This window comes from Dromiciops gliroides, chromosome 5 (genome assembly GCF_019393635.1).
Source record: "Dromiciops gliroides isolate mDroGli1 chromosome 5, mDroGli1.pri, whole genome shotgun sequence".
Lineage (NCBI taxonomy): Eukaryota > Metazoa > Chordata > Mammalia > Microbiotheria > Microbiotheriidae > Dromiciops > Dromiciops gliroides.
In genome coordinates, this window is record NC_057865.1 from 204,801,072 (window position 1) to 204,827,210 (window position 26,139).

Sequence of the window (26,139 nt, forward strand, 5' to 3'; positions counted from 1 at the left end):
ATATTTTTAACTGTTACATGGAATAATTAACTTCTCTTGATCTGTTCTAATTTTTAGGGAGCTTGTTTCTTGGGTAAGATTTTTATACTTATTTTAAGCTGTTAACTCTTTTCCCAGTTTTCTTCCAGAGATCTCATTTGGTTTTTAAGTTTGTTTTTTGTTTTTTTTGTTTTTTTAGTGAGGCAATTGGGGTTAAGTGACTTGCCCAGGGTCACACAGCTAGTAAGTGTTAAGTGTCTGAGGCCGGATTTGAACTCAAGTACTCCTGACTCCAGGGCCGGTGCTCTATCCACTGCGCCATCTAGCTGCCCCGGTTTTTAAGTTTTTTAAAAGGTTTTCATCTTTTCTAGGATTTTTAGTTGTACTTGTGCCTATGTTCCTTTTTTGTTTTTTCTTCTTTTTTATGTTTTGTAATGATTCTCTTCTGGGTTTGAGCCTCTAGCCTACTTTTTGACTTTGGACTTTCTCTTAGAGCTGTTCTCTTCACAGCTCTGGAGGGAATGGATGGGTTGAGATCATGTCATCTTTCGCTGCTTTCTTGGAGTAGAGTGTTATGTTATTCCAGGTTCTCAAGGACAGATCAGTCTGAGAATCTGCAAGCTTTCAGTGCTTTCAAATTTTTATGATTCAGAGCAAACTTTGATCACTGCCTTCTTAGTCTGAGCTCTGCAAATTTGTGACCTGAATTTGGCTCTGAGCATCACACCTTGCAAGCACTTGCCCATAGTTGGATTTCCAGTACACTGCTATTGGACTGATCCACTCTCAGCTTGCTGGAAAGCTCTGCAGGTTCAGAATGACAGAATCCCACAAGCTCCTCTTATTTTGGATTTTCTGCCCTGGTTATTTCTCTTCAGGCTTCACACTGGAATGGAGACTGGAACTGAGATTCTGTCTCACTCTAGGGCCCAGAGCTTCTCAGTTGCTGCTTGCGTCTTATGTATCGATTAGCTTAGGGTCCTGGACTGCTCCTCACCCTGGACTGCCAACCCTGGACTGCCAATTCCCTCCTTAGGCCACCATGGTTTGGAGATACAGCTTCTGGGTGACACCGCTTTCTGCATTCTGCACAAGGTTATATCCCTCTGTGTGGATCTGGGACCCCTTCTTGCTTTGATAAATATTAACCTCAGGCCTCTTTCAATTCCCAGAATACCCCACAGGCTATTCCTGGGTTGATTCCAGTGTTCACAGAGTATATGAATGAGTATGCTTATTTTTCTGAACCTCACCAATTCAAGTCATCAAGTACCTTCTATGTGCATAATTTATTTGTTATTTTTGCTTATTTTTGTCAGTTTGGTGGGTATGAAGTACTTTGAAGATAGCTTAATATGTATTTATTTATTAAGCAGATTGAACATATTGTAAGGCAGCTATATTTATATATTTTCTTGTAAATTGTATTTATTTTTTAGCCTTTTATTATTTTAAGTATTTCAAGATGTCAAGTGCTATTAAAGTGAAATGACAGTGTTATCAATTATATATGATATAGAAATCTATTGCAACAGAGAAAATATGTTTTCAAAACATGTTGTAAGGCTTAAGTGGATCTGTTGCTGAGAAATACTCAGGGACATAGCTCACTGTAGAACACAGTGGTTTCTTTTTCACCCATTAGCAAGTTCATACTTTTTTCATAATTTTCCCATGTGAGGCTTTCATTTTTTTCATCAGGACAGCCAAAATTTACTTAATTCTTAATTATCTGAAATATATGATGAATGCCTTTGCAACCTTTTAAAGTAGGTATTTGCTGTCACGTTTTGTATTTCAAGGAGACTTGGCTTACTTATTAACACAAACCAGATACAGCCTACAAGTGACCTCTCATCATGAAATCTGTAGGTAACACATGCCAGATTGTGATAGAGAAATAGAAGCAAGCAGCTGGATGACACAGCCTATTACTTTTCATGCCTTTTATCAGGGTGGTTTGTTTCAATTAATTTATATGCACCTCAATAATTCCTATCTTCCTGCTTTTGAAGACCAACTTTTAATGACTTCCATTTTAGTTCGCAGCCTTTTCTTTTTTCACAAAGTACGCTTCCTGTAAAATCATCAACTTAAATGAAGAAGATTCTCAGCTCAGCAAGGTCCTTAGGATTATAAGTTTTTAAAAATATGAAATTGTCCTTGTCCTCGGAGCTTATCTTCTACAAGGGCATATAGTGAGCACGTGCATAAGTCACAAATACAGAAGGTAATTTGAGGAATGAGAGAATAATAACCAGGATATTACAGATGAGGGCTTTTTGTTAGGGGGTAGGGGGAATTCAAGTTATTTTATTAAGGGATACAAACTAAGCTGAATATTTTACATATTTTTTCTTTTTAATATTAAATATTTTTATTTATATATTTGGGTTCCAATTTTTATCCCTCTTTCCCTCCTTCCTCTCTCCCCTCAGTGAGGTGACAAACTATCATATAGGAGTTATACATGTATGATTATGAAATGCATAATATTATGAAATACATAAAAGCCTAGAAGATAATGGGAGGGGGGGAAGGCCAAGTGAAAAATATGTTTCAGTAAACCAAGTAAACCAAGGGATTTGCCTTTACTGAGTGGTCTTTTATTCATTTATTTTTTTAAAGATTCCTTCTTTGCTGAGACTGAAGCAGTTCCCTGGTGTCATGTTTGCTGGAGTTGACAGCCCAGGAGATGTCCTGGATGGTACCCATCAGGAGCTGTTTCGTACAGGAGGCTTTGTGGTATCTGATGACAAAGTATTAGAAGCTGTAACATTAGGTTTGTACTTTTTTCTCTCTTTCTTTGGAACTCAGGCAGATTATTTGAAAATTGTCATGCCAGATGTAGTATAATCCAAAGGAAGTAGTTTTCTGGCTCACCCCAACTCTTGTTGATATATTGGAATCTCATCATGATTTACTAAAATTCTGTTAGAATAAAGAGAATTTGTTTGGATTTTCGCACACTTAATATTTTTTCTTATGGTATAGAATAGGCATGGAAGAACCTGTTAACTAGGATAAAAGCTTCTTTGTTATGATCATATCCTTCACTGGCAACTAAGAAGTCCCAATATCTTGTTAATTGTATGTCTTTCTATAAAGATGTTGGCTTATGTAGGATTAGAAGATTTTAAAAGTATGATACAAGGACAAAAACATCCACAAAGATAAACTGAGTCTCATATTCAGCATATATTTATAGGTGCCATAAAAAGGCCTACCTTGAAGGTGAATTATCTGGAATCTAAGCATTTTTCTTCCTGTGTGCTTTATAACTCTCCAGAATTTCAGATACTGATGAATTCCTGTTATTATGCTATTGTGCTTCCCCTTCCCTAGACATGTCATAGTGTTGGGTGTTCATATATATAGTTTGAGGACAGTAGGTTAAAATGTGTATTTGAAATGCAGAGTACATTAGTGGGAGTGGCAGCTGCTAACCTTTAAGTCCAAAGGTAACATGAGTGATATTCGGACAGACTTAGAAATGTGCTTCTTGTAAGTTGGCATAAATGAATTTGGGGCACAGGAGTTGTTTTTCTTTTGTTGAAATTGGTAAATTCTTTTCTATAGTTCAGCTAAAGGAAATTGTCAAAATCTTGGAAAAACTAAATGCAAATGGAAGGTGGAAATGGTTGCTTCATTATAGAGAAAATAAAAAGCTAAAAGAGGATGTAAGGTAAGGCTTTTTGCATTTTCATTGTCTCACAAACTAAAAATCCATTTAAAAATCTTCAGTTGTACTAAGAGCTCATGAAGAGAAACTTTTATTTAGGAGTCATCAATCTTATGACTTCTTTTACCTTTTCTTTGAATATCCTGAAGGAGATGTCTAGGTATATGAATGTTACCACAACCTCAGCAATAGGAATAATGCTTCTTTGTGAAGAACAAACCCTGTACTTTAAAGGTCATTAAAATCAAAATTTCTTAAGAGAGTTGGTTTGCATGTGGATCTGTTTAAAGTGTAGAAACTTATTCCTTTCTAACTCTAGTATTGAACAATTCAGCAAGCATTTATTAGGCACCTACCATGGTTTGTTGTTGTTGTTGTTGTTGTTGTTGTTTTTTGGGGGCAGTGAGGGTTAAGTGACTTGCCCAGGGTCACACAACTAGTAAGTGTCAAGTGTCTGAGGCCGGATTTGAACTCAGGTCCTCCTGAATCCAGGGCTAGTGCTTTATCCACGGTGCCACCTAGCTGTCTCCCTACTATGTTTTTAATAATGAGAATTAAATTATTTAACATTACAAAAATAATTGAGATAAATTTTTCCCATTATCCAAGTAACCCTTTGTTGTAACCAAGTACTTCTGCTAAGCCATCATCATTACCACCACCAAAATAATTTTTTTTTAGTCACCCAGAAGCAAATTATGCTTGGCTCTTGAATCGTTTTTGAGAGAAGTCTGAAGCTTTGGCCAGAAAAAGATGAAAAAAAACAAATGCATTTAGTAAGTGCAAAATATTAGGAACACAAATAGAAAAGTAAGACATTCCCTGTTCTCGTGGAACTCAAACTCTAACGGGGGACACCACACATGAGAAATTCAGCTTCAGGCCCCTTGGAAAGATCCCATGGTCCTTAGGATGCAGTGGCAAAGCAGATTTCAGTACCTCTTCTTTAATGTCATTTCCTTTAACAAAATCATTAAATTTCTGATAGTGAACCATTTGGAGTACCAAGGATATTGGTGGCAAGAACTTTCCCTTTTCATTTTTCAGTAACTGTGACTCTGACAGGAGCAGTTGCTCCTGCATCAGTAGTTATAGAGTACTGCCCTGGAGTTAGGGGGACCTGAATTCAAATTTGGCCTCAGACACTTACTAGCTCTGTCACCCTGGGCAAGTCACTTAACCCCGTTTACCTCAGTTTCCTCATATGTAAAATGAGCTGGAGAAGGAAATGGCAAACTACTCCAGCGTTTTTGCAAAGAAAGTCCCAAATGGAGTCTCACAGCGAGTCAGACAACAAATACTGACCAACTTTCCTCACAAGGTCATTAAGAGGAAATCGTTATGTAAACTTTAAAGCAGAGTAGTTATTATGATTTGGGAATATAAATGTCTGAGGCAGTATAGTAATGTTAAGTTAGAATATAATTATATACCAGAAATAAAATATGTAGGAATGAAATATGTAAAATGTATTAGTTTAACAGATTACATATTCTTTGTCTTCGATAAATTGGGTAATTAACATTTCTACTCTCTTTTCCAGAGTAGATTCAATTGCTCATAACAAGAATTTAATATTGAAATCATACCAGAGTGCAAATATCATTGAAGTACTTCATTATCACCAGTGTGATTCCAAATCATCAACAAAATCAGACTATTTGAAATGTCTATTGAACTTACAAGTTCTGCACATCAATGCCAGGTTTGCTGTATACCTAACAGGTAAATAACTAGTTAAAATCTGCCTTTCACTATCCCATTGTAGTCACTAGAATGCAAGAATACTTAGCAAGTGTTTGTAAATGTATGTGGGTCAGTAAGATATATTTATATTTACACTAATTACTAATTAGCATGATGTTCAGTAATTTACTGTGACATACAAATAGGGTTATTGTCCATTTTTAGTTTGTAGATATATTTAAATTTGGTAGCTTGTTTTTTATTTCTCTACATTTAATGAACTGCTTCTGCTATATTGCCAAGTTTGCCACTTTATTTTTAAGCAGTTCAGTGTGGTATCTCTCATGAGTCTTGAGAATCAAACATTCTCAAGAGTTGGTAGAGACTTCAGAGGATAGACATCTAGGCCAACATATACAGGCAAAAGATTCCATTCTACATTGTACCTGGCAAATGATCATCTGTCCTTTGCTTGAAGACTTCTTGTGAAGGGGTAAATCCACTGTACTATTCCACATTTGGATTACACTTAAATGTGGCTCTTGGCAGTTTCTGTCCCATTACTTTTTTGGGGGGAGGGGGTAAAGCAATGAGGGTTAAGTGACTTGCCCAGGGTCACACAGCTAGTAAGTGTTAAGTGTCTGAGGCCGGATTTGAACTCAGGTACTCCTGACTCCAGGGCTGGTGCTTTATCCACTGTGCCACCTAGCTGCCCCATCCCATTACTTTTTTTGTTTTGTTTTTTTAGTGAGGCAATGAGGGTTAAGTGACTTGTCCAGGGTCACACAGCTAGTAAGTGTTAAGTGTCTGAGGCCGGATTTGAACTCAGGTACTCCTGACTCCAGGGCCGGCGCTCTATCCACTGCGCCATCTAGCTGCCCCCCCATCCCATTACTTTTGATGTATGCTCAGGGGCCAAAAAAGAGCTATTCAGCACTCTTCCATTTCACCAGCTTTATTCAGATAATTGAGGCTACCTTGCTTCTCCTAGGTATTTTCTTCCAAGTTGATGTATTGGTCCATTTGCCATTTTTGTTACTGTTCTGTCCTTTCTGGGTCAGATAATTTTCCTTAGCAGTTTGTAGGAAGGAATTGACCAGTACCTTCTTCCTATTGTCCTTTAATTGTCCCATCCACACTGAGAAGTGGTTCTCTCCCTTGAACATTTATTTCCTTAGTTTTTTCATTGCTTAACTCATGTTGAGGTATAGCACTCCAGACACCTGCTGTGGTTTTGTATTTCTACGTTTTAAAATTTAAATTGGTTGGTGAGTCCTAGTATTGGTTAATGACACTTTTTCCTCATCAGTTGAATTTTCTTAGTGTCTTCAGAATTTAATTCTTGAGAATTTCCCATTTCTCTGGGCTGTTTGCCCTGGAGAATTTTAAACCACGTATACCTTTCTCAGAATGCTTTGTTCTTCTAGTACAGCATGTTTGTCACATTTTGCCAGCTCTCCTCTTCCATCAATTATAAATTCTTATGAGGGTGGTTACATGCCTCCCCTCCCTCAACCCCCTAGTAACTAACCTGCCTCTTTTTCAGTTACATACATTACAAATCAGTTACTTAAATTAAGTCAAGAAATGGTTAGCTTGCTCTGCTTTTGACAGTTACAGCATATGGCCTGATAATTGAAGTCCTATGGTTACTAATGTCTTTGTACCCCGGTTTGTGATTGTACCCAAATTTCTCGTCTGTATTTTCCACCTAATGACAGTATCTCTTTCAGCTTTCATTGATCTTTATCTCAGGGCTTCCCTCCTTTGCTTTTTTCACATGACACTATCTTAATATACAATGCCACTGTCTCTTTTTTACCTGTTTTCTTTAAATGTTTTACCCTTGAAGAGCCCCTACTCTTGTAATGAGTTTCATTACAAGCCTGTCTTCATTTTGCTTGTTACCCACAATGTACATTTGCATATGGAGCCATTTTGCTGCTGCCTTCTTTCTTGGATTTTGTATTTTGTGAATTCCTGTGTTTAGTGCTATTTACCCATAAGGTTGCTTCCAACCACTACCTGGGGAAGAGGAAACAGCACCTGAGCTTGCATTAGTGATCTTTTTGGCAACCAGGTAATTACTGTATTGGTTTGTTTTTTTTTTTTAATAGATAAACTCAGCACCTCCAGAGAGATATTTGAAAATAGTGGAATCCTTGTTACTGATATAAATAACTTTGCTGGAATTGTACAAAAAGCAGCTCCATTTAAGGCAACCTATTGGTGAGTATAATTTTGTACTCTACCTTGTGTGATTAAACATCATTACAAACATACAATAAATGAAAAAAATCAATGCTATACACACACATACATACAACATACCTTTTAAGAAAACCAGAACAATTCTAGAAATCTGGTTAAAATTGCCATGTAATCTTGGACAAATTCTAATAATTCCTTTCTAGTTTCCTCATCTACAGGAGGAGAAGATGAATCCACTGTCTCATGGGGATTGTGAAAACAAGCATATAAACTGTATTTCAATTCTTGAATAACTTATGATTTCAGTGGTGTAGATACTCCTTCCACAAAGGTAGACTGCAATTCCTGTAACTTAGGTCTTCAGAAAATGTAGCCTACATCATCTTCCTGTAACCAGTTTGGTGGTGATTTGACTGGCTAATTCCATGGACTGTGGACACACCCTGAATGTGAATTTGCTGTCATTAAGCCTATATTTGAAACCTTTTAAGTTTGGTAGGAGCTACTAGAAGGAACTTAGATTCTGCTGGCATTGGCTTTGAGAATTCAGTCACCTTCATACCACAGGAAAGCATGGGGTAAATTTTGATGGAGGTTGTAAACCATTAATACATATGTAAATTTTTATGAAACCCCACCCCCACCTCCAGTGACATCTAAAAGTCCTTAAGGAGTTTAGAGGAACCAATAACAGTTGCTTTCACCAGAACAGGAATTCTAAAAGTATACACAACTTCATAACCAGTCCAAGATTGCTTGTTTTTATCTCAATGATAGTTTTTTTAATTGATCTGGATTTCTAGGATGAGATCTAGCCGGATTTTATTACAGAAGTGCACAAATTTGCCTAGCTTTGGGTCACTTTTAGTTATGTTAATCATTGTGAATTTTATCTTTGTCTAGGTGATGAAAGTAGCAGCTCTGACAACTTCCAAGACTAACTATGAGACTAACTACAATGATGAAATAATTCCCTCTTCCTGTTCTGCCCTCCCCAAAAACCTTCAGGAAGAAATGAATCCACTTTTCACACTTACACTATAAATTTTTCATTATAATGCAGACATCCTTAGAGGATCTTTTTCCTTTCAATAGTCTGCTGATATGTGATTTATTTCAGAATGGCACAGTAGACTTAATTGTTGTTAAGCTTTGGATTATAGGATTTTAAATTATTTTTAAACAGGATGCATTTTAACAAAGCCAGTAGATACATTATTAAAACGAAAAAATAGGAAAATGTTACTGAAAGGCTACAAGTTGGAAAACTGTAAATGTAACAGTCCATTTTAGCAAGTGTATTTTTTATGGTTGTTTATGTAAATAAGGCATAAGTAGTACATGTTATGGTTGAAATTCTTTTTATACACTCTTCCCATCTTCTAGAAAATTAACCTAAATGTATTAGTCTACTGCTACACTACGTGAAGTTAATTTTTTTTCCCCAAATGGTACCTATTTGCAGTTGTTCGGTTTTTGTAAATAGCTCACTACGTCAATATTCTGAGGAATAATAATCATATGTTTATGGTATTTCAAAAATTTCTATAGTAGTCTTTGAACACTTCAAAGCTAAACAGAAACTTTGTATAAGATATGTGGTATCTATTTGGAGGATAGGTTTTATACCTAATTTTTAAAAAATAAAAAAAAAATAAAATATTTTTCCCTGAATGATTTTATAACTAATAATACATTTAAAAACAACACACTCCCCACTAGGGCTTTCTTTTATATTTTGGTGTTATTTGCTCCTTACAAGTATTTTCTCATATTCCCCAAAAAACTTTGCAACTTAAGACACTTTATTAGAATTCTACCTTTCAGTGGGATCCAGATTGTGCCCCAGGTCTTAGTTTAAAACAACAATGAAAAAGCACCTAATTAGGAGAGTTACCAATAAAATCTAACCTACCTACCCATGCAATCGTTTCTATACTGGCTACTGCCAGGTTCCATGGTTAGTTTTATTTCAAGGATCTCTTGTGATCCCTATAGCCTTCCATATTTTTGAGAAGTGACTTGCCCGTTTACAGAGCGAATAAGTGACAAGGAATACATGAAACCAGTACATTGCCTCAGTGAGAAAATCTTGTAGCATTGAAACATCAGTCTTTGGCCCATTATTTTAAATCTGAAAGCCACTGTCCCTAAGAAGGAAATTAGATATTTTGTGGGGTGGGGTTGTATTTCCATAGACAATATTGGTGTTCCACAACTGTAGTTGCATGAATTTACTTTTTCTAAGGTAGCTGTTTTTTCTTCCATGCATGACATGACAAATGATTTATTATAAAACAGTTGGCTTTGGACCATGTGTTACATCTTTAAAGCTTATAGGCAGTGAAGAACAATCTAATACCTTTGAATTTTCTATAAAGTCAGTGACTTTGACAGAAAAATTTAACAGGATTAGCTACAGTGACTCCTCGAGGTGAGACGAAGATACTGGAAAAGAGGGAAGAGTCAGTGTCAGCTTCCATGTCATATTCTTCCCACCACCCACTGTCAACACACTGAGTCAGCATTCCTTTAACTACAACTATGTCTGAGTAAAATAAATGAGCCTTTACGTTTAACAAATTACCAAGAGCTTGGGGCCAAATTTCTCACAGCAGAGTATCCCACTTGGCAATCTTCTCCACTCCACTATTCCTAACTGCATTCCCATTCCATACCAATCTTCTCCCTACCTTCTAAGGTGGCATTTAGCTATGGTCAATACCTTAACTATTAATTCTAACAAAAACAGATGTTTCTATTGTGTTAACTAACTTACACACACACACACAAACTCTTAATTCTTTCCCCTTAAACGGTTGCTACCATGTTAGACAAATGATGACCACTTAGGAATTTTATGATCAAATTATGCATGAAGGATATATATCTATATAGATATATATGCATATGCAGGTCATCTTTGTTCTCCCAAATTTAAACTACATTTCTGCTGTACATGCGTGTATGTTCATGAGAAGCTATTTGCAAAAGTCTAATATCGGAAACAGTGGGCATGGCCATCAACAACCTTAGTAGTGGGAAACAAATAGACCAATAAACAGGTACTGGTTTCCAGAGTTTGGCTTTACTTTACAGTACAGAAATCATTTAGAGCCATTTTATGAAACATCATGGACTTGGGAGGCTCTGTCAAATTAATACTGCACTGTGGTTTGGTCCATCCAAAAAGCCAGGGGGATAGAAGTACTTTTACATCTTGCCTGCTATTATTACTTTTTTAAAAATCAGTTTTATTAGATTAAAACACCAAAAGGCACACAGGCCTCTCCTAAATTATGTAAACAGTTTCAAAGGCTAAAGCTGGGTTAGAAATCTATGCCCATAACTAATGACTATGATATTTGGGCACTGTCATAATACTTGACATGAGACAAAAACTGAAGGTTATTGGACTTTGAGGGATGCTGTCGAACCCTGGAGTGTTGAATTTAGAGTTTTCTTAAATGTTTAAGAGAACAGATAGTACATGAACTTCAATGAATCAATATGAGCCCAATAAGCATACAATTGAAAAGGCTACACTATTAAAAGATACAAATACTGTATCAAGTTCTATTTGTCTGCCTCAGTGAGTGTATGTTTAAACTGTGCTTTCCCTTAAAAACACACAGACATACACGCATACACACACACACTCAGGGAAATTTAACATAATGTTAGCAATCTGTCACTTCTGGACAGTCATCCCAGGAGAAAGACAGTAATACATGATATTAAGGGAGGGATGGGGAGGGAAACATTTAGGAGGATAGTACTCCTCAATCTCAAAGAAGTGATTACAAAAGCAGGCCATACAATATTGATTTCATATAATGTTCATTAGGTTCTTGATATAACTCTGTATTAGCTGAAATTTAAATTTCTCCTAATTGGATATTAGCATATTACTGCTATTAGTCTTCCCCATAAATGTCATTTTTCTTTCGTTTCATTTCTTCAAAGTCAAACTCAGACCCTGTCATCCTCTTGTAGATGTCTTTAATATCGTCACAAGTTGTCTCAAAGTGAGTTGTAGCATCATAAGTGCGGGAAATGAAGATCTGAAGAAATAAAGTTGAGACACTTAAATGATTTTGAAATGCCCTCCTGGGAAAACCCAAATTTACACAGCCCCTATCCCAATACTAACCTGACTTTCTGTTCCCAAATCAGTTGGAACATACAGATCATTGATGCTAACAAATCTGAAAAGAGAATGGGACAAAATATAAGTTGCATGAGGGCAAGGAACACATTTTATTTCTCTATCCCTGGGACATAGCACATATCAGGCATTTAAATGGTTGTTGAATGAACAGTACAGTGCTCCCAAGATTACTTGGTACCAGAAACATTCAATACATTTAAAGAGGAAATAGTGACAGCACTTTTGATCAAGGCTTTACCTTGAAAAATCAGTACCTTTCTAATGAAGGCCAAAACCCAAGGGACAAGGTGTCTATTTAGTAGCTACTTGTTTGCCCTCATCTGGAACCAAGATGAGAGGCAGAATTAATAACCAGGACCTACTTTTCAATTAGTGGGAATGACTCATAAGTAAGACACTTACTTCTGTTCAATTGGCTCCAAAAGCTCTAATGCTGGTCTGATTTCTTTCTCGGGTTCTCTGGTTTCCACAGTAGTGCTAACGATAGCAATATACTTTCCTTGTGCAGCCACGTTGTGTGCAGAAGAAATCATGCAAACGTAGATATCTACAACAAACCATTCAAGCTCATTCTCTACAGTTTAAAGCGTGTTTTATACATTTTTAAGTCATGTATTCATCATTTATATTTTAAACTTCTTGACTAGGATTAGATCTGCTAAGCCAGTATTTTAGATAGTGTCATGCAAAGGAATGTTAATCAGAAGATTCACATTCTAATCTCACCTATTAACTCTATCTAGCTGTGTGATCTTGTGCAAAATCACTTTACTTCTCTGAGTCTGTCTTTCCTTAATTAAAAACTAGACACCTAGGGGCAGCTAGGTGGCGCAGTGGATGGAGCGCCGGCCTTGGAGTCAGGAGTACCTGAGTTCAGATCCGGCCTCAGACACTTAACACTTACTGGCGGTGTGACCCTGGGCAAGTCACTTAACCCCAGTTGCCTCACTAAAAAAAACCAAACAAACAAACAAACAAAAAAACTAGACACCTAGACCTAGCTTTAAAATCATGTCATTTCTTACAAGGAAAAAAGTATTTTAAAAAGCATAAAAACTGGGTAACATTTTTTAGGAGCTAAATTTTTAAAAAATTTAGGACAAGTCACCTATTCCCTCATTGCCCCAAGCAATTATCTAGGATTATAAATTGCTTGCAATTCTGATAAGAAAGTAACCACAATGTCTTAGGCAGAAGTGAGACTTGAACTTGAGTTTAAGCATATACACCCCAAGGCAGTCAAAGATCTGTTATGGCAGTGCTTTTTGTACTTGCAGAAAAGTTTTTCTTTCTTTCTTTTGAACTGGAAAAAAGCAGGCACACATCAACCGGGTACTAAACTAAACAAATGGCACGTGAATGTAATGGGATAATATTGTGTTTTAAGAACTGAGTATGAAGACTACAACTTATGAATGGATGCAGAGTAAAATATAGGTAGTCAGTAAAACAAACATATTTTTAAAATCCATATCTATAATGACTGGTACAATAATGTAAACAGAAAGAACAACAAAAATCCAATCTGAATGTTGTCTTACATACAATCATGACCAAGCTGGATCACAAATCAGAGATAAAAAGATACTTCCCTCCCTATTTTGAAGAGGTGGGGACTTGATTAACTTATTGGTTGATTGTGCCAAACTGCTTCCTTTCCCCACCCACCCCATACATCAATGTTAGCCAGATATGATGTCATCCACTTTTTGTGTCAAGCCCTGATTTTATCATGTAAGAAAGAAAACTAATGAATGACAATTTAGTTTTCATGCACATAAGAAAAATCAAGTTAAGTAATGAGACAAAAACTGGCATGGGAAGCTCTGTCCTATCAGTTTGAAAATTATATAAATTCACTAAACTCCTTAACTTGTAAATTTCAATTCTTAAACTTTTTGAAGTTTCCAACTTTTAAAAACTGTTTTCTTTATTATAAGATGTTTAAAATATATAAATACCATAATGAAACAAAAATCCCAAACACCTTTTGATCATTTTCCAGTCTTTACAACTTACCTGATTTCCGGTTGACCTGGTTCTGTGGAATGATGATCTGACATGAATTGGCATCATTGGTGTTCTTAATTGGGTGGCTTAGGATACAGATAACTCTGATCACCTGGCCTACTTTGTTTACTCTGTCTTTTACATAACTAGGGTCACAGATGAGCTGCTTGCAACGGGCAATCTGAAACAAAACAAGATTGATTTAACATATTGTTCAGCAGTCTTGCACCAGTTAATAGTTTAAAAAGTGTTTCAATGACTTCTATTGGATAAATAAGTATTTTTAAGTAAAGTTAAATGTGCATAAAGTTGAATAAATAGATTAACTGGGAATTAGCTAGAACTGGAATTCTAAGAAGCAAAAAGTTGTCATTTAATCCCTTTATTTTACAGATGAGGAAATGAACCCAGAGAAGGAAATCATTGAACAAGCATAGTGATGCCAAGTCAGGTCAAGTCAATATGCATGTATTAAACATCTACTATGTGACAGGCACTGTGCTAAGTGCTAGAGGTACAAATAAAGGCAAAAATAGTTAATGTGCCAGGTAGGGACTGTTCCTGTTCTCAAAAAGGGGCAGACAACATGCAAATAATTACATACAGACAAGATATAGTGTAAATGGAAGGTAATCTCAGAGGGCTGGGACTAGAAGAGTACTGGGAAAGCCTTCTTAAAGAAGGTATAACTTGATCTAAGTTTTGAAGGAAGCCAGAGTTGAGGAAGTGTGCCTTCTAGAGATGGGAGAACAGCCAAATGTGCTGCGAAATGGAGTGTCCTGGACGTGAAACAGTAAGTAGAGCAGTGTATCTGTACTTTAGATTGGAGGAGAATAATGTGTAAGAAGACTGGAAATATAGGAAGGAGCCAGGTTGTGACAGGATTTAAATGCAAAGAAGGATTTATATTTGAGCTTGGAGATAACATGTTGCTACTGGAGTTTCCTAAGTAGGATGAATGTGACACAGACCTGAATTTTAGAAAAAGCACTGACAGCTGAGTGGAGAAGGATGGAGAATTGAGATGATTTGAAACTATTGCAAGATTGCAATGGTGTCTGTGTTAATGGAGAGAAGGTGGACCTATACAACAAACGTTGTGAAGGTAGAAATGACAAAATGTGACAACAGACTATATATGTGTTGTGAATACCAAGTAAAAAGTCATGGATGACACCGAGTTCGAAAACCTGAGTGACAGGGATGAGGGCAATCCACTTGACAGTAACAGGAATGATGGGAAGGTTGGGGGGGTGGTGGTGGAGGGAAATGGAAGCTTGGGGGGGATACTAGACTCTGAGTCTTCTGATTTCAGACATAGTCTAGGGCTCTTTCCAAAACATTGCACTACTTTGGCATCAATTTAACAATTTGTCCGAGTACATATATAAATTCCATGATACTGCATAAACAAAAATATTTGACACCTAGAGTCACTATCTCCACTCACAAACTAGAAACAAGTACATAATTTAAATGGCATTTCAGAAGTTTCCATCCAATAAACATATACACAGATTCTTGTAAAAAAAAGTTTAGCTATGTTATACAAAGAAGAATGAAGGGAAAAAAGAAAAGGTCGTAAAAAAATTAAGATATTTTATGTACTATGACATTTGTCCTTAAACCATTTCATATTCATATCAAGGTTAAGTTTCAAGAAGAGAAAGTAAATGCTCATGTGGCCAAACTTAGGACAGCTGCACACAAACTCCCCTTTCCTATTACAAACCTTATTAGGACCACAACAAAGAAAAACCTTAAGAAATTTAAAAAAAAATTATTTGGCCATGATCCTTGAGAGCAAATGCTTTAATAGCAAGAAAAAAGAAAACACCAGAGATGATTTACCTTGGCATGAGTGACAAATAGAAAATCATGCCAACACCTGTTCTTTTATACTTCAAATATCTATGCTATCCCTACACAAAATTACAAAGCAATTAAAGCAGCAACTCAGTTGCCCGATCTTCCTCTTCCCCTCCTTTCCCTCTGCCCAGAATCCAATACAATCATCTTTTCTCCTCAAACCTATCAAAATCTATTCATCTTTATTTCATTGTTATTGTTCAGGTCATTTTCCCAGTCGTGCCAAACTCTTCTTGACCCCATTTGGAGTTTCCTTGGCAAAGATACTGCAGTGATTTGCCATTTCCTTCTCCAGCTCCTTTTACAGATGAGGAGACAGAAGCAAACAGGGTTAAATGACTTGCTCAGGGTCACATAGCTAATTAGTGTCTGAGGTCATATTTGAACTCAGGTCTTCCTGAGTCCAGGCCCAGTGCTCTATCCACTGTGCCACCTCCCTACCCCTTCATTCTCATTAGGAAATGCTTAATAATAGCTTATCGCTTTCAAATTTTATTTGTATTTTAATCAGGATCCAAAGACTTAACCTCTCTAAAAGTGGAATTTTGTAGACAGTAACTTATTTTAAACCTGTAACCATATCACATAACTATATTGTAATGTTAAACAAGTACAAGACATTATAAAATTAACCAAATTATTTTACTGATAAAATTATAAAACTATAGGATCTAAGTTGCAAGAGACCTTAGAGATCATGTACTCCAACCTCAATAGCTGAGACTAGAATCCAGATCCTCTAACTTCCAGTCTAACAACATTTTTTCTATTATGCCAGTACACATCTAAAGTAAAAGTAGAACTAAATTCAAGAATACACTTTGACTAAAAAAGTGCTTTGAACTTTGAAGCTCATCCAAAATTTATGACTCTAGAGCCAAAGTAGAAATCAACACTGAAGATACTATTAAACTAATGACATTTGACTAAGTGCAACGGCTTGTGCCTAACAAATTCAAAATAGTCATTAGTAATTTTTCAAGTGCTATATAAATTTTAGCTATTATAATTACTAGTAATGTTAAAATAGATCTCTTGTACAATCTGGAAGCTATCAGATGTAGCCTGCAATAGGTAAGTACTCACTTAAATTTTGTTACATATCAGATATCTTCCCCAAATCCAAAGCTACTATACCTCTCCTTCAGATTTCACACCAACCACTTGTCCATCTTTTACAATGATTTCTTCAATTGGCTTGTTCAACATATAGGTACCTCCATAAATGGCACTTAGCCTATAAATGAAAGGAAAAAATATACCTCAGTAAAGTGTTGAATTGTTCTAGCTGATAAAAACTTTCTCCAGGGCTTTTAAGAAGGGAACTTCCATCAACACTTCCTTTTAGAAGGCTTTGACTTAAAAGTTATGGGGCAGCTAGGTGGCACAGTGGATAAAGCACCGGCCCTGCCTCTCCTGGATTCAGAAGGACCTGAGTCCAGTCTCAGACAGCTGACATTTACTAGCTGTGTGACCCTGGGCAAGTCACTTAACCCTCATTGCCCTGCAAAAAAAAAAAATTGATAGAAACTTTTAACTAAAATGGCTGCCTGAAAAGCAGCAGATTGCCCAGCAACCCCATATCAAGTCCAGGAAAAACCTGAAATCCACATTAGACCAAACAATGATGAATGAAAACCCACAGAAAGTGAAACTTTCTACTACCCCAGAACTGTAAAAGTCAGCCAGAAGCCACAGGGAAACAGGAAAAGGGGCTGTCAGCAAAGCCACCACAGGCATTTATTCAGACAAGCTAGCAACCTCTCATTGTGAGCAAAAAGGGTCTAGAGATGAATAGGTTGCAGGTCCCTATCCCATCTCAGAGGAAGACCCAAGAAGGTAAGAATACTCCAGGGTGGGGACCTCAAGAGTTCAAGAAACAGTGGGGGGTGATGAATAATGAGGCTCCAGCACTCAATCTTGGGACATCAGAGAGGGCCCTAAGGATCCAGTGCTCTAAATCTAAAAGATCTGGGTGGAGAGAGAAGCACAGGAAGCTGGAAGAACCAGGCAAGATCATGCAAGGCTGACCACCCTAACCAAAAGCATAACAAGGGGCCAAGCCTAGCCCTAGCACAAAGCCCTATAAAACTAAAGCTGGAGATAAGTAAAACAAAGACAACATCAACAAGTATAAAAAAGTATTAGTGGTAGCTAGGTGGCACAGTGGCTGGAGCACCGGCCCTGGATTCAGGAGGACCTGAGTTCAAATCCAGCCTCAGACACTTAACACTAGATGTGTGACCCTGGGCAGGTCACTTAACCCCAATTGCCTCACCTCCCCCCCCAAAAAAAAAGCATTGTAGATCTACAGATCTCCCTAAAAGGAGAAAAACTGTAAGCAGAGATGCAAAAGGAAAAGTGGATTTTTAAACAAGGTCTACTTGAATACCTAGAAAACATGAAGCTAGAAATAAAAAATTAAAAAGCTATAGAAAAAATAAATTGGAAGAGTTTAGGAGAGAAAATGATAAACCTTACCCAAGAAGTGAAATTCCTGAAAACTAGAACAGAACAAACCAATCAATGTAACAAAGAGAGTAAGAAATATTAGAACAAAATCTAAGAAATGGTAAAATGTCTGGTATCAAAAACTGACCTAGAAAACAGGTAAAGGAGAGATAATTTAAGGATCATTGGAACTCCCTCAAAAACATGATTAAAAAAAATTCTAGATTCTTTATTTCAAGAAACCATTAAATGAAAACTGACCAGATCAATTAGAACCAGAGGGCAATGTAAAGACAGAAAGAATCCGCTGATTGCCTCCCAAAAGGAACCCCAGAAGGAATATTACTAGGAATGACATAAACAAAATGCAAATCTCTGATGTCAAGGAAAAAATACTACAGTGGCCAGATATTTCTGATTATTGAACTGCTTATTAGCAGCTGAAGTGCCAAGGAACCACAGTCAGGATCACAAAAGGCCTGGCAGCTTCTATTACAAATAGGAGATTTTGGAATACAGCTGAAAAGCTAAGTATAATCCTACAAGGACCATTAGGGGAATAAAGAATTTTTGGATATTTCTGATGAAAAGACTAGAGCTGAGTAGGAACTTCAAAATACAAACACAAAAATTCAGAGAAATCTAGAAAAGTAAATTTACTTGTTCCATATGATGATTTAGTGCTAACAGGGAAAGAAGAAACCCTTCAGAACCATAACATCTTCAAAGGGTCAGATAAGTAAGAAAAAGAGAGGTCCTGGGAGTACATTGCTTCTGTTCTGAGAGTTTGAAAAGGAGAAAGAGAAGGGAAAATACAAGAAATACAATGCCATTGCTCATAACTGAGGTGTGGAGGGAAAAAAGAGTATATAAACATGGAAGAGGAGGGTAGAGTACTCATCAGGTGATCTCCAATCTTATCTGAAACAGATAAAAGAGAGATGAGTAAAAATAAACAGTTTGATATAGAAAGGCATCAAACTCAATAGGAAACCAAAAAAACCCAACTTCCTGATCATGATAAATTAAAAGGGGCAGCTAGGTGGCACAGTGGATAGAGCACCAGCCCTGGATTCAGGAGGACCTTAGTTCAAATGCAGCCTCAGACCCTTGACACTTACTAGCTGTGTGACCCTGAGCAAGTCACTTAACCCCAATTACATCACTAAAATAATTAATTAAAAGTAAAACAAAAAAGAAAAAAGCTAGAATCTAAAGGGGTGCCCACCAAATGAGCAATAACTAAACAAAATGTGGTTATATGAATGTAACAAATTATTCCTGAATCATAAGAAATGATGAAACAGATGATTTCAAAAGATCCTGGGTAGTATGAACTGATGAGGGGTGAAATGAGCAATAAAGAAAACAATTTATACATGGATAACATTATACAGGAAAACAAGGTCGAAAGACTTAAGAACTTTCATCAATGCCATGACCAAGCATGATTCCAGAAGACTGATGATATATGCTACCCATCTCCTTACAGAGAATATAATTTTAGACATGGGTGATGTATAAATTTCTTTTGTTGACTCATTTGTTATAAGCAAATAACTCATTTTCCTCTCATTTTTTAATATGGGAGGAGGGGGAAGAGGGAAAGAAAGTAAGCAAAAGTGATACCAAAAAAGCATGGCAATTAGGGAACAGAAGGAAACCCAGATAAGCAGACTAGGTTTTTTTGGTTAAACTTTTTTGCAGGGCAATGAGGGTTAAGTGACTTGCCCAGGGTCACACAGCTAGTAAGTGTCTGAGGCTGGATTTGAACCCAGGGCCGGTGCTTTATCTACTGCGTCACCTAGCCGCCCCTAGCAGACTAGTTTTTAAAGTAGCATGTGGAATTATTATTGATTATGTTTGTTGGTTTTGTTGGTTTTTGGGGGTTTTTTGAGGGGCAATTGGGGTTAAGTGACTTGCCCAGGGTCATACAACTAGTAAGTGTCAAGTGTCTGAGGCCACATTTGAACTCAGGCCCTCCCGAATCCAGGGCCAGTGCTTTATCCACTGTGCCACCTAGCTGCCCCCATTGTGTTTTTTTTTTTAAAGCGAGTACTAGGAAACTGGAGATTCTATTTCTTTTACAATCCCTTTTCATGTCCTATGTAAATGGAAATTCTTTTTGCTTTTTGGTGTTTAAGTTCAGAACAAAAAATAAAAATTTTTTAAAATCACCAGGAGAAACAATTATAGAACTCAAGTTAAGCTATGTAATCTCAAAAGCTAAGTATTTTTTTTAACTAATTCAAAGATTACTGACCCCTGTACTTTGAGATAGGCTAAAAAGAGTGGTTTAAGTCGTTTTTGTTTTAAAAACACAGCTTCCTACAGTGTTTTCCAAAAACAGGTTTCTTTAGTTATGCTACACTTTCTTTTTTAATGTTTTATATGTTTTAATGTTTTAATGTTTTTGTTTTTGCAGGACAAAGAGGGTTAAGTGACTTGCCCAGGGTCACATAGCTAGTTAAGTATCAAGTGTCTGAGGGTGGATTTGAACTCAGGTCCTCCTGAATCCAAGGCCAGTGCTTTATCTACTGTGCCACCTAGCTGCCCGCTATGCTACACTTTCTTACTGGAAGTGAGATGCTTCCTACCAGGATGGTAGTACCTTCAGCAATAACAGGAAAGTAAGAGAGAAGGGTTTGAGGGGGAAAGATAACAAGTTATCATTAAATTCAGGCCAAAATCAACAGCTCTCATCTCAACTTAGATCCAGGAAAGTTTGAAAATAAAGATTTATATGTATAGCACATAAAATTGTTTCCAAGTGGTTCTGTAAGACAGCATTTAACTACCATTTACAAACAGATAAAATTACAGCTGTTAGGATATTTCAATAAAATTTGACTTTTAACATCTTCATTTTATACATGAATGTATAAAATATAAAAAAGTTTTTGAACAAAAATGAACAAATAATCCCAAGCAACTGTCTAAGAATGTAAGTAACAACCAAGTTGCTGATATACATTGACAGTCAATAAATATTATGTGCCAAGCTCTGTGCTAAGAACTGGGAACACAAAGAGAGGCAAAATATAGTTCCTCCTGTCAAGGAGTTCACAGTCTAATGGGAGTGACAAGAAGAAAAAAAATATGTACAAACAAGGATAAGCTGGAAATAATCAACAATGGGAAAAAAGCATTGGAATAAATGGGGATCTGGAAAAGCTTCCTGTAGAAAGTAGGATTTTAGGTGGGACTTGAAGAAAGCCAAGGAAGCAGAAATGAGGAGGGAGAGAATTCTAGGTGTAGAGGTATAAGAAGACTGGAAAGGTAGGAAGGTGTCATTTTATAAAAGGCTTTAAAAGCCAAATAGAGGATTTAATATTTGGTCCTAAAGGCAATAGGGACTTAATAAAAGTTGACGAATAAGGGGAGTGATATGGTCACTTGGACAGCTAAGTGGAGGATGGATTGTAGGGAAAGATGTGTAGCAGAAAGACCTATTGGCATGCTATTGCTGGGTGAGGAGAAAAGGGAGGTATTTGTGCAACATAACAAAGGTAAAAATGACAAGAGTTGGCAACAGATTGGATATGGACAGTAAGAGAGAAGAGGTAGTTGAGGATAACACCAAACTTGCAAGCCTGAATGACTGAGGTACCTTCAACAGTAACAGGGTAAATTAGAAAGAAGGGAAGGTTTTAGGGAGAAAGATAATGAGTTATTGTAGGTCCAGGCCAAAATCCAAAGCCCCTATCTCAGCAACTTTAGATCCAGGGAAGTTTGATAATCAGAATTTATATATGCACCAAAAAAAAAAATCAAAAGAACTCTTTGGGGCAGCTAGGTGACACAGTGGATAGAGCATTGGTCCTGGAGTCAGAAGGACCTGAGTTCAAATCTGGCCTCAGACATTTGACACTTAACTAGCTGTGTGACCCTGGGCAAGTCACTTAACCCAATTACCTCACCAAAAAAAAAAAAAATCAGAATTTACATACATATCACATGTTGATTCCAAGTGGTCCTGGAGGAAAGCATTTATTACAAGTAAAGGGATATCTTCATTCTAAATATCTATCACATTTGGCATACTACTACTGAGGCTGAGGCGGTTTAAAAGCTAGAAATGAGGTGTATTGTGTCTGACTCAGTCACCAAAGTTCAACTTAAGGTTTTGGGGTGGGTTTTTTTGAGGTTAGCTTAGAAAGACATACATACATACACCTATTTCTTAGACGTGACCAATGAGAAATTTTGTTCTACCTGACTATACATGTTTGCATAGTTTTGTTTTTCTTGTTTTCTCAATGGAGAGTAGGCGAAGGGAAATGAAGAAGGAAAGAAGGTTGATCACTGTGTGAAAAAAAGTTATTTAATTTTTTGAAAAAAGATAATCATATCTCCACCTTACTTAATCTTCTGTCTCCCCAACCTGATGTTAAATTCCTAAAAGGTAGGATATACACTTTCTGTTTTATTTTTCACTTTACCTGTGTCTTACACAAGTGGATACTCAATGTTATTGACTAAATGTCTGCAAGATAACACTCATTTCAAAGCCAAAAGGAAGTGATCATGACTAGAAATATTGCTCCTATAAATGCAAGAGACCTGTTAGGAATATGTTTTCTGCTCTACCAAACATCTTTAAAGCTTCTGACCTTTAGAATTCAACTTAAAGCAAGAGATCTAGCTCCCTCATTTTACAAAGACGAAAACAAAGGTCCCAAGAGGTTAAATGACCTGTCTAAAATGACAACACAAGAAATAAATGACAGAGAGGGCTGGGAACAAAATTCTGTTTGCTTCTTTTTTTTTTTTTAAGTGAGGCAATTGGGGTTAAGTGACTTGCCCAGGGTCACACAGCTAGTAAGTGTTAAGTGTCTGAGGCCAAATTTGAACTCAGGTCCTCCTGAATCAAGGGCCGGTGCTCTATGCACTGTGCCACCTAGCTACCCCCTGTTTGCTTCTAATGTCCTTTACTCCTCCTTTACCACTGTCTGTTCTTGTTTTTTATACTGAAAATTCAGAAAATATTTAACTTCTCCAATATTTTAAGATTTCCCCCCCCCATGAAGACACTTTCTTCTGGGGGGAAAAAACCACACACAACACCAAACCACTTTCTGAACACCATAATTCAAAATTAGACATGACAATTCAAAGTCATCATAAACTATGTGGTAATGGCGCTTTCTAAAAATGTTTTGGAACTTAAAATATCCAAACTTCTGCAGAAGTCACTGTGGGAAGCCACATATTTAATACAATGATGCAACAGCAATTTAAAAACTGATTTCAGGACCAAGCCACATAAGAAAATTCAATTTTGAGCTATAGTCATACTTTCTGAACCAAAAATGTTATCACTCACCTTGTTAACATTAAACTTGGCTATGAATTATTTTGTTTTTCCCAAAGATCAAGATCACTCTTAAAGAATAGAAATTTTCTAATGTGAAGGATATTCAAAAGAAAGTAATATATGAAATTATGCTAATTCCAAAAATATATTAAGTGATGTCAGATAGGCATATACCCCCTCTTCCTGAGATGACTATGTTGATGTGACAACTCAATGAAGTTTTTCCAAGCTGCAAATTAATATCAGCTAATTCAACTTAATTAGAAGATAAGATGTATACCCAGGCATCAGAAATACGGACTTTTACCTTGCAAATCCTTGGGGCAGCTCTCCAAGGCCATAGAGTGGATAAAGATATGGACTCTTGCCATATCTTGCCAAAGAGTCACTATAAAGTTTAATCCTGTTGATGGTTTCATAACATGGCTGATCTAAATAGCTGAAAAAAATGTAATGGCAATTAGTAAAGGGTTTTACTTATAGCTATTTGTTTTTAACACTAATCTCATTCCTCAACTGTACTGTGCCTAAGTGTCTGACTTTCTTCACCTTCAGGGTGTAACAGTGCATTTGCTTCATTAAAATGCCTACTAAGAGAACAGATATATTACCAAAGAATGAACTCAGAGAAGGCTCCAAAAAGAAAGTCTATCTTTAAACAATAGTTTAAAACATAAAATGAAGGTTTCAGGGGTAACATGTACTTATACTGAAATTTACTTAGTATCTGGACTAGGTATTCAAACACTGAGAAAAAAAAGGCGACAAATCTGTGATTTCAATGGTATAAGAACTCCTGATAAGGAAATTCCCTTCAATGATTCAGACTGGTAATACATTAAGGAAGTCACTGAGGCAGTGAGATGGGACTTACACCCAGGTCTTCCCTAACTTTCTCATGACACCATGCTGCCTCTCCAATGAAAAGCTAGGGAGTAAATAAATATACACTAAAAGGTATGCTCTTCATAGACCGCTTCACATGCCTTTATTATTTGAAGTGAATAAGGCTAATTTTCAATGAGCATTAGACTTCTACAATTTCATCTCAACAGTTATACTTTTATTAAAACAACTAATCTGTAAGACTTTTAGAGTTAAAGGAACTTTGGGAAAATCTCAAGATTTTTCAAAATTAATACCACTAAAATACCAAGCAACTCACTCATCAGTTCTGTAAAGGGCAAGGGCGTGGCCAGTGAAATCTATGACATCTTGGCCCAAATCAAACTTCTTGTACACATCTCGCATTGTAGTCTTCCTAGGATCAACACCCTCAAAAGTTCTGGAGTCTTTTTCATCAAAGTTGGCCACATATACTAAGAATTTCCTGAACCGACGTTTCTCAAACAACCCCATCAGGCCTAAACATATTCACACACGGGGAAAAACACACAAAACAAAATAAGAATTGAGTAGTTAGATATGCAAGAGGAAAGTTTAAGAATCAGTCAATTATTAAGAATAAGGAGTCCAACATAATGTCGAACACTATAGGAAGAGCTTTGGAAAGAACAGTGACACATTCTCAATTTCATAAACCTTCGCAAAACTGAAGTGACACAACTATAGCATAGTTATAAATTTTCAACTAAAATATAATTATAAAAGCTTTGTAAGCTTTAATCACCCTCAATTAGTGAAGTATGAAGCACATATCTTTAAATATCACTCTTTTTTGTTGGTTATTCCTTTAGCAATGGAGATGGGGGCAGTTGAACCACCTGACTGAGGTCAGAAAACAAGCATGGGCCCATATTCTGATATTCTGGTATATTTTTTTCCTTTTGCTTATCATATATGTCCTTTGCTATTATTAGAAAAGAAGCTTAAGTTTACCCTGCCCATAACCACTCTCCATGCCAAACAAAAATAACTTTAGTTTTAGTCCAACCACTTATTCAGATAGATATTTCAAAGGCAAAAAAAAAATCAGGACATCAATCACTGTTAGCCTATTACTTACTTTTCTTTATTACTTTCAGACTTTCCCACTGGCCAAAATTACAATTGGTAAGTCAATGTAAGACAAGTGCATCTATATAAGTTTGTCTACATAAACATTCTTATCTGTAAAGTTATTTTAAGCTATTGAAGCTTTTTTTGGGGGGGGGCAGGGCAATGAGGGTTAAGTGACTTGCCCAGGGTCACACAGCTAGTAAGTGTTAAGTGTCTGAGGCTGGACTTGATACTCAGGTACTCCTGACTCCAGGGCCAGTGCTCTATCCACTGCGCCATCTAGCTGCCCCCTATTGAAGCTTTAAAAAACAATCAAGTTAGTCTAATATTTGTACTCCATTTAAGATTTGACTCATGCCTTAGTATTAAGCAAAATGTAGATTTGTATTTTATAACATAGTACGGGAGCTGTGGCTGACCCTTTAATTGCTATTTTTATCTACCTCTATATGGGACCAGCTGGGTAAGACAAAGTTGTGGCAGAACTCAAGTAAAAATATCTACCATTGGGGGCAGCTAGATGGCACAGTGGATAGAGCACCAGCCCTGGAGTCAGGAGTACCTGAGTTCAAATCCGGCCTCAGACACTTAACACTTACTAGCTGTGTGAACCTGGGCAAGTCACTTAACCCCAATTGCCTCACTAAAAAAAAAAAAAAAATCTACCATGACAAGACTGTGCTATAGGTGTCAAAGAGATATAAAAAATGAGTAAGATAGTGTCAGGTAATTTACAATCTATTATAGAAGATAATTTTTTTTGCAGGGCAATGGAGGGTTAAGTGACTTGCCCAGGGTCACAGA

General features: G+C 36.7%; 2 protein-coding genes across 2 annotated transcripts in view; one reads left to right on the plus strand and one right to left on the minus strand.

Moving 5' to 3' along the window:
- The window catches only part of TASOR2 (transcription activation suppressor family member 2), a 78,424-nt gene extending 70,844 nt beyond the window's left edge, over positions 1-7,580 (plus strand). Inside the window, 4 exon segments of the mRNA XM_043966467.1 lie at positions 2,608-2,761; positions 3,559-3,664; positions 5,205-5,386; positions 7,465-7,580. Of these exon segments, the coding sequence (XP_043822402.1) occupies positions 2,608-2,761; positions 3,559-3,664; positions 5,205-5,386; positions 7,465-7,580 (558 nt within the window).
- A 1,011-nt stretch (positions 7,581-8,591) lies between these two features.
- GDI2 (GDP dissociation inhibitor 2) overlaps positions 8,592-26,139 on the minus strand; it is a 38,463-nt gene continuing 20,915 nt past the window's right edge. The window contains exons 5-11 of the mRNA XM_043966468.1: positions 24,542-24,740; positions 23,684-23,815; positions 16,746-16,845; positions 13,749-13,920; positions 12,132-12,276; positions 11,712-11,766; positions 8,592-11,622 (exon numbers count right to left, since the gene is read on the minus strand). Coding sequence (XP_043822403.1) covers positions 11,476-11,622; positions 11,712-11,766; positions 12,132-12,276; positions 13,749-13,920; positions 16,746-16,845; positions 23,684-23,815; positions 24,542-24,740 — 950 coding nt within the window. The 3' untranslated portion in view covers positions 8,592-11,475. The remainder of the gene's footprint in view (positions 11,623-11,711; positions 11,767-12,131; positions 12,277-13,748; positions 13,921-16,745; positions 16,846-23,683; positions 23,816-24,541; positions 24,741-26,139) is intronic.